This window comes from Myxocyprinus asiaticus, chromosome 17, assembly GCF_019703515.2.
Source record: "Myxocyprinus asiaticus isolate MX2 ecotype Aquarium Trade chromosome 17, UBuf_Myxa_2, whole genome shotgun sequence".
Classification (NCBI taxonomy): Eukaryota; Metazoa; Chordata; class Actinopteri; order Cypriniformes; family Catostomidae; genus Myxocyprinus; species Myxocyprinus asiaticus.
The window spans coordinates 24,420,116-24,429,979 of NC_059360.1; the positions used below are offsets into that span (position 1 = coordinate 24,420,116).

Below are 9,864 nucleotides of genomic sequence, written 5' to 3' on the forward strand. Positions count from 1 at the left end.
ACGAACCTGGTTAGAACACGGTGTCCTATTTTTAGATATTGACTACTAATCTATATAATTTAAACAGAAAATACAGTTCAAAATATCAATATCAATTCAAATTAATATGTCCTTTTATTTGTGTGATGTGTAAAATGTGATATTGTCAGCTGGTAATTATCGCAAATAAACCCCTTCAGGGTTTGATGTATCACCATGTTCGGGTTTATTTTAACCCATTCTTATATATACTGTATATATATAGGCACTCACTGTTGTCTGGTATGCATCATGACACATTAGCATTTACCCTACAAATGCACTGTGTTTACATGCGTTTCTGTCTAACTCTGAATGTGGTTTGAATGATCCAGTCACAAAAATGCTTTGGACCACATTTACAACTGTTTTTAGCGCTGTCCACTTAGCTGCTGATGCTGCTATTGTAACATTAGATACCAGCACAGGTTGGTAACTTAACTGCCTAAAATTCTTTGATTGAAGAGCTAATGGCTCTTACCTATGCCCTTCCAGCAGATCGGTGGACCCTTGACCACTATGCCCTGTGCGTTCCTGAGCAAGTGGTACTTCAAGTGCTTCTGCTTTTTAGGTTGGGTGGTGAGTTTCAGGTTGATGTGGTTGGCAAACTCAGTGAAGTACCGGAAGCCCTTCTCACCACAGCCCATGCAGTTCCCTGAGAATCCTACGAGGATAGAACAGACAAGTCATCCTGTGAATATCTGCTTTCAAGACAAACAGTCTTTGAGTGTAAAGATGCTGTCTACCTGCCTTGAGGACTGACATCAGTTATCTGAAATAGAGACACAGTTTAGACCGTAGCCAGCTGAGCGCCCAGTTTCCATAGCCACCAACCATCACTAGGGACGAGGGTGCTGAGCTGATGTGGGGGCCATAGAAACCTAAATTAAAGACCTAAAAATGTCTCTCTGACAAATGGAAATGTGGTTCCACCAGGTTGGGGTACCCTGACCTAGGTACAGGCTCTGTGCTCAGGCTTTTCCCCCACTCTCTCTCTCTCTGCCTTTTTTTTGGTTTTGGTTAGGTTATTCAAATTCAGGTGCATGAGTTTGAGTGTGTCTTACCTAAAAGTGCATTGTGTCCACATTCATCTGGGAGAAAGCGCAGATCCACCGCACACACCAGAATGTGATCAGGTACGCTGGGAGATTTTGCTCCGACTAGCAGAAACCCAGGTGGGACTTCCAAAGACTCGGTGGCCATGGACGATAGCCGCAGGTCTTTGCCTGCCTGGCAGAACCCTGAAATGCAGAGACAGTGTAATGTGAGTGATTGAAACACTGTCTAATCAGAATTAACTGTATCGAGTGAATGTACACTGTGGTTATGTTTGAAATAGCATACAAACATACTACTCTTACTTATTCTTCAGAATATATGTACAGGGTTCCCACAGCTTTTGACCAATAAATTCCATGATTTTCCATGACCAGGCATGTGTGATTACTGAATACAGAATTTAAAAAATCATTTTGATTGAGACAAGATTGCTAATATAAACTGATTTATAAGCTGTTTTTACCCATCATTAACCCATAAGAAAGATTCTCTCACAAATCGGACATCACTATGGCTTGCTAGCAAGTTTTAGGGGCCATTTACAACTAACGTGCTATTCCATCCATCTGTGCTGTTTTGGAATAATTTTTCTATGAAATGCGGCAGATGTAAGTTTTGACTGTCGCGGTGCGCCTCGTTGTTTTTTAGCATTTTGTGTGGGTGCACCTAGTTTTTTATGCGTATGTGTCTCGAGACACAGCCGTTCTGTTATATTTGTAGCAGTGCATCTAGCTTTTATTTAATGCAAGATTGTGTTTGCTCTGAACGGGCACTTTCTGTACACACAAGCAATATCTAGCTGATGAGTTAATTTAGAGCAGAGGAAAGCTAGAAAAATGGACATTCACTAAAGAAATTTCCATCAATTGCATGATTTTTCCAGACTTGGAAAATTGTAAAAACCCCTGGTTCTCAATTCTCAGGTTTTCCATGACAGTGGGAACCCTGTATTAATTATAAGCAATGCGCTAAACTTGATCTTCCATTTTCAGTTTGATTATTTGGAAATAATTAAAGCCACAATTGTTTTTCACTCATTATTTGATTGGACTGCTAGAAGATAAGTCAGTCTGATGAAGAGCATGTGGCTCAAAACTAATGCTTTTTTGGTGAGAATATTACTAAAAATCTCTTTGGGAACAACAGTGTGCCGACTTTATGTTTTGATATTGGTACATATTTTTTTGTTGTGCATCTGAATCAGTTGTTTTTGGATGTGTGTGTTTTCTAGTATTTGTAACTGCCAAAAGTTTAGTCATTTATACTTACAATTTATTTGAAAAGTTGAAATAACCATTTTTACTTCAAAGATGATAACTGGATGCCACTTACATGCAACATGATGAGGTCGCGTGACAATAATGTGTAACTACTGTTTAACAACTACTGTTTAAATGGTTTATCATTGCTTAATGTCTACATAGCCAGTGACTTTATGAAAATATTGGATCTCTGACCATCCATCAATGTATATACAGTATGTACTGACCAACTGTTATATACAGTAGTTAATCACGATTGGTCTGAACCTTATAAAACTGTCTCATTTAGGACTGCACGATTTGGACAAAAAGTCATATTGCGATTATTTTGAAAAATATTGCTTTTGCGATTTGAACTACAATATGAAAATTAAAAAACTAGCAAGTGATTCTTTTGACCACTTTGTGATAGTCTCAGCCCACTATTCATCATTATTATTTTTCGAAACTCAGTCAAATAATATTATATCGATTTTTAATTATTATTATACTATAGGAATATATTTTATTTTGGTCGACAACTGCATGAAGAATTTCAGTGTGTAGCTGAATTCACAACAGCTGTATAATGTGCTCCTCATTTTAATATCTCCTCATCTGTCCAAAAAATACCCATGCCATGAGGTTATTATTTGCATTTGTACAATCACCTGTAGTGGCCAAACATATTTGGAAATACACAAAAGTGAAATTAAAGTGAATCTGGAGTAACTAAACTCGGAGGACATCTGTTACTCTGAGTACGAGATGGAGATGTGAAGTACAGAACCATTCTGAAAACACTATAATGCACTAACACAATACAGACAAGACAGAGCAGTGCGAACTTTGAAGCGAGCAGACTATTTATTTATTTAATTAAATGGCAGCCCTTTGCGGTTTAATAATAGCACAAGGTCCTATCACAATTTTATTTTGATTAATTATGCAGCCCTATAGAGCTATTCAGGTTGTAGTCCAAAAACCCAGAAGAGAATTCACCATGGGTTCCATCTGTATTTTTTTCTATGGGTTTTTATAATGGCAATTTTGGATTTATAAGTAAAATAAGGTCTGTGGTAAACATTACTTGACACTATGTGTACGTTTTGTTCTACAACATAAATTAAACATGAATTTTGAAGCTGAATTGAATTGCATACTTTTTTAAATAAACACACAGTGGCTTCAAAATTCACGTTAGAAGTATGAAAGTGTGTAATTAATTTTGTAGAACAAAATGTCCACGTATCGTAAAGTAATGTTTACCAGAGACCTTATTTTACTCATAAGTTGAAAAACCTATTATAAAAGCCCATAGGAATATCCAGCGGGAGCCCATGACGAATCAGACTTCCAGGTTTCGCCTAAAAATTTACATCATGGCTGAACAGCTCTATTCTCATGTGATCTCACCATCAGTGGTACAGGAGCCATCTGGCGGAGGCTTCATCTGATATGGGATCGGAGGGCTGTTTGAATCTGAGCCATCCTCTTCATCATCTTCTTCATCTATTCGACCTGTTGGGTAAATTCAGTTATGCTAAAGAAGCAAGATAATAATTTGCAAACAACATCAAAACAGTACCCTTTCTTCTCAGAAACCTAAATCTTTGTGCCTATGTAGCAAGAGATGCACTACAAATGTGTAGTGTAATAGATCAGAAGGCAGAGTAAAAGACAGTAAATGCTCACCATTTTGAGAGTAAGGCCTGTGCTCTGCCTCCAGGTACAGCTGGGAGAACACAGGTCTGGGCACTACAGTGTTGGAGCGCAGTGACGCTTCTATAGAGCTGTGCAGCACTTCCTCGAATCGTGTGCTCTGAAGGTGCCCTGTATATGAGTTCCCCATGACCTTTAACAGAATGGAGAGAATGTGTAAAATATTATAATATTAAAATTTTTAAGTAAAAAATAGGAATAAGTCTTCATCAGCAAAGAAGTCTTCTTTAACACTTTATCATTGTGTTTCAAATGTGGTAAAAAAGCAATAAGACAACTGAAAGAACACATCTCAAGCAACACAATCCAAATACATCAGTACTTTAGTTAGTAATACTTAGCTACTACATAGTATATTAATAACTGAAGTCATTAGTACACTATAAAAAAAATGAAATTGTGCCATTGTTACTTTAAGGAGCTATTTCAACCTGATTTGACCTTTAAAATAGCTTTTGTTGGTGTAACATAACATATTAAAGGTGCATGCTGTAAAATTTTTTTTTTGTCCACAGTATGTTGTCTTGGACTTACACTGACACCTAGCAGAAGTTAGTAAGGCCTTATGAAATCCGTAAATTTCATTATATTTTTTCCCAAATTCTGTGATTTCCATTTTATTTTCTCTGAATTCCAGGTTTTAAAGTTTAATTACATTTCATCATTAAAAAACTTTCTAATCAAATTAATTCAAATAATTTTAATCAAATGAAAACAGAAAAATTACTTTTCAACATACCATTGCATTATTTTTTATTAAATGAAGTGTCTATAAAACATTGATGCTCACACAATCCAAAACCCAACATTGGATTTTTAAAATTGTATTATTATTATTAATTTGGTCAAATACAGTGCTGCACAGTAGAGCATCACAGTATTAATGAAAGCAGTGATTAAACTCTTCCTTGAGATATTGCTTAAATATAATGTAATTATTATTGATATATTATTATTAACATTATTATTACTACTTTTACAGTGAATATTACATTTTACTATACAGAAGTAATACATTTCTGTCTAGTTCAATTATTTATTTATTTTGGCGTTAAAATTTATGTTTTTGATGGTTTCACTTCTCACCTCTAGAAAAGCAGTTCGCTATACGGGCTAATATGCTTATTAAACCGCAAAAGGCTATGATTTAATTATCTAAATATATAGTCTGCATGTGCTACACACTTCACAGTGAATAAAGTGCTCTGCTCTTTGTCATTATTACACACACAGAGCACATGTGATGTTAATGATGCGGTTAGTGTATAAGCAGTGGCTTCTCACATTTCTTTACTGTTGAAGCGTGCACCTCATGCAAACCATATATTTGTTTAATTAAATCTTTTGTGGTTTAAGCATCACACTAGGACATATTGCGATTTTAATTTGATTAATTTTGCATTTATACATTAATTTAATCCCAAATATGTCAAATTCCGTGATATTCCGCGTATTATAGTTAATTCAGTTTTTATGACTGGATTCCGCAATTCCATCCGTGTTTTACGCAGTGCGAAAATCATAGGGCCCTAAAGCTTAGTGGACATTACATGACTCAAGCTCGTCTCCTTTGATGTTTTGAGTCAGTGACTGCTCTGTGATGAGAAGCCTTGGATCTCATGACGAAAGGTCTTGTTGTGTGCGCACTCCTGCGACAGGCCGAGATGAGTCACAGAAACTGTGACAGTTTTCAAAACTGCTTGATATCTAGACGCCTTGTCATCATGTGTGTGCATTGTCCTGATGAGCGAAAGACTGACAATGAGCAACAGCCAATGAAATACAGAGAGAGCGCAAGAGGAGGGCAAAGTATTAGGAAGCAGAAGACAAAAAATAATTTGAATATAATAAAATGAAACTTCACCCACATCTCCCTATACACTCTGTCTTTATTATTTTAATCTGTTTTTCTTAACAGCTGTTTTTATTTTATTTTTCCTTTGCAAATGATGCCAATAAAGCATGAAAATGAGCGAGAGACACTCTTTCATGTTTTTTGATATGTATAAAGAATAAACTGTGCGAGTTTGTGAATTAATTTCGATATCTTAATTTTAAGATGCATTTTTGGTGATCTGTTTGAAATGGGACGTGCTAAGGGCAGCTGATACGACCGGTTTTTTGCCGTTTCCATGCGGATTTCAAGGGAATAAGCATACGACTGGAAATTTTAAAAAAGCGAATGCATGAACGTACAATAGGGACACACATATGAGCAGCACGCATGCTGGAAGCTCAGTTACAGGTACTGCACTAAAATAACTCAGAATTCTGCTCTAAACGTCATTTTTGGGAATATTAAGAGAAAATGTGCTTCGGTTTTCAGCGCTTTCTTTCTTGTCTTTTACTTTTTTATGCTTTTTTATCATTCAGTAAAACACAAACATAATGATTAATGTATGTCCTCATGAAATCAAAGACTCTCTCTACTCGAAATCCAAACACAAGTGGTCAAAAGAGACGACCAGGTGTAACGGTGATGTCTCTCTTGTACATTTGTGATCGGATCACCCAAAACTCATCTTAATACCAGGTGTACATATGGTCTCAGTCGGGGATGAATGGTCATGTAGTTGATACACTACAGTCCTGAAGTGACTCCAGCCAGGTCTCCTAAGCAACCAAATTGGCCCAGTTGCTAGGGAGGGTAGAATCACATGGGGTAACCTCCTAGTGGTCGCTATAATGTGGTTCACTCTCAGTGGGGCGCATGGTGAGTTGTGCGTGGATGCCGCGGAGAATAGTGTGAAGCCTCCACATGCGCTATGTCTCCGCGGTAATGCGCTCAACAAACCACGTGATAAGATGCACAGATTGACGGTCTCAGACACGGAGGCAACTGAGATTCGTCCTCTGCCACCTGGATTGAGGCCACTATGCCACCATGAGGATCTAGAGCGCATTGGGTATTGGGCATTCCAAATTGTGGAAAAAATAAAATAAATGTCATATAAGCAGATTTAAATTCACTGATTCACTACACAATCAAACCCTCTCCACAGTCAGTAAATATGATTAGCACAGAATAAGACTGAACTCAAATCATCTGCTGTGTAAAACTAATGGCTGTTTGATTAGTGTTATTTTTATGACAGTGCCTGAAGTGAGCCAGCTTCCTCTCAGGAAGTTAAAAGAAATATAGTGGATTTTTCCAGGGTATCCAATTTGCAACCTCATAAAGTCACCACAACCAATGTCAGGGCGTCCTGACCCAGACTGAGAGAAAGAGAGGAGAGAGAGAGAGAGAAACAGAGAGAGAGAAAAAATTACCTTCCTCCAACAGAACACAAACATTTGGAAAGACTGAACTCACAGCAAGAATGAAAAGGTTACGAAAGATGAATTATGTGTTTTATGGATTTAATCTATTAATCAGGACATATTTGGTCTGAAAAAATATTATGTAAAAAATGTGCAAAAAATTCTTAATAACCTGACACTTTAAATTACTTTTTTGTGTAACCTAATGTTTTCAGGTTGAATTAATAGCTTTTAAAAAATCCAGTTTATTTAGATGTCCACGCATTTTTAAGTAACAAGACAAAACACTTTTATAGTGTTGTCAAAGAACAACTTAAAATTTTCTTTTTTCATTCTATCATAATATATGTAGGTATTGCACAATGGTAAATGTAATTTGTCCAACTATGTAAATGGCAGCAAAATGATGCCACTAATCAAAAGAGCTCTGGGGCAGAACAAACTTGGGTCACAAAGCCCCTTGGACATAATCCCCTCTGGTTTACATAAATGCTCTCTGCCATATGTTCCTTCCCTCAGCCACAACACACGTCCCACACACTGGGACTCCACAACGTGGTAACACACTAAGGACACTGAAGAGGACCAGCAACATGTCATATTAACAAGTACTAGCAAAAAAATATATATAAATATTACCAAAAGAGAAAAAAATAATCCCATCTGGAGGCATTTATTACGCTGACCTGACATAGCCAACATATTGTTACTGTATACACTTGGGGAATAAAAAAATAAAAGTAATCTAAATGTAATGGGCCGTTTAGACTGAATGCATTCTTGCGCTAAAAAAAGGTAGAAGCAGCAAGTTGTTTTTAACATGGTGTTCCAGTGCGAGATGCTGAAAAACATCAAAAGACATAGCCCAACGGTCAAAGATATACATCTAGCGCATGTTCACATAGAAGAACAATGCACAAAGAGCGCAGAAGAAAACAAAAACGCATTTGGTGTAAACAGCCTTTAACTCCTCCTTAAGCTTTCAATCTGCATACACCAACACTCAGCACAGTCCTTCAACATGTTCAATCTATATAGTCCTCAAAGGCCAAAGTATACTTCGCTCCGCGCACACTATGCGTGACGTAAATTTAGTCATAATCCAGTCCGTGCGGACTGACCACGCGCCGGCCATTGACTCTACTAAACAAGTATCACAACGAGGTTGTAGTGGGCATGCGTCAAACGCGTCCGTTTCCGCTCGCAATCAGAACAGTATACTCACAAAGGCAACGCGGTCGACCAGGCGCAAGCCAATCTGGAACACGCAAAAACGAAGCATACCTGGGCCTTAAGCCTATCCTATCTGTTTCTATCTAACCTTTAATGCTAGATAGATCTTAAAGTATTAAAAAAGTACGTAAGACCTTAATAGTTCAAGGCCATTTAAAAGTTTCAAACTTTCAGGCATCAAAGTTGTCATGACAAACTTTTGCTATTGCTCGCCAGTATATTTGAGATGTTATGGCAAAAACAATCTTATTTTGGCTTGTTGGACATTTGGAGCTAATCAGGGGTTCTGAAAAAAAAATGCAGGCAGGCCTACAGATAGTTAAGGAGATAAAAGAGCAAGATGTGATAGCAACGAGGACGTTCCACAGCCCCTTCCTCGTGAACAGAGCTTTTCTAGAGGGAAGTGACAAGCTCTTTCATGTGTCTTGGACTCCCCCCACACCCACCCTCGGGTAACATCATCCGACTATTGTGTCTCTGTTTATGGCCATACTATCCTTCCTCTCCCTCTTTCTTTTAACTTTAGTATCTCTCTTTCCTACTTACATACTCTTTACACTGACACTTCAATGATGTCAAGAATCAGCTACAAAATATCACAACTAAGCCAGATTTGTCCACTAAAGTTTCACATGTGGCAGATTTTCAAAATGCTCCGTTTTCCGTACAGGAATACTCCATTCTAGTGTGGATGAGAGGTGTACACGTAGTGAAATCAATGTTTTTTCAAACAAAAATATGTTAGTGTGGACGTGACCTCAGTCAGCAAATAATAAAAATGCAGTAAAACGGTCACTGTAAAAAGTGGTCTATTTCTATTTGATCCAAACCTTAAAAATTATTTTTGTTCGTATATTGGTTACATTCGTCTGTCAATTCAGCCATATTAAATATAAACATTGACTTTTATGAATCCAGTTAATTTAGATGTAACACATAAAGCAATCTTTACATTACCTGACAACACATTTTTACAGTGTATTAACTTGGTATTAGCTACTACTGTTATCCAAAAATTTAACAAAATGACAACTATTTGGAAAGCTTTTTAGTTTAAAACCCCAATATGAACTTATGATTGTACAATAGTAACACTGTAAAAAAATAAATTGTCAGGTAACCTAAAAAATGTAATTTATGTGGTCACATCTAAATTAACTGGTTTTATTCAGGACAAAAATTATATTTAATCTGATTTTAATCTGACTTAATCAACCTGACAAATAAGGTTACACCTACTAAAGTAACTTTTATGAGTTAGATCAAGTAGAAATAGATTGTTAACAATTACAGGCTACTTTTTTCAAGTGGATAACTTAAGTAATTTTTG

The 9,864-nt window shown here is 36.8% G+C and overlaps 1 protein-coding gene across 1 annotated transcript in view; it reads right to left on the bottom strand.

Annotated features, from left to right (window-relative positions):
- greb1 (growth regulating estrogen receptor binding 1) overlaps positions 1–4,170 on the bottom strand; it is a 34,563-nt gene extending 30,393 nt beyond the window's left edge. The window contains exons 1-4 of the mRNA XM_051723374.1: positions 4,014–4,170; positions 3,735–3,839; positions 1,083–1,259; positions 500–682 (exon numbers count right to left, since the gene is read on the bottom strand). Of these exons, the coding sequence (XP_051579334.1) occupies positions 500–682; positions 1,083–1,259; positions 3,735–3,839; positions 4,014–4,170 (622 nt within the window). The remainder of the gene's footprint in view (positions 1–499; positions 683–1,082; positions 1,260–3,734; positions 3,840–4,013) is intronic.
- Between the last annotated feature and the right edge of the window lie 5,694 nt (positions 4,171–9,864).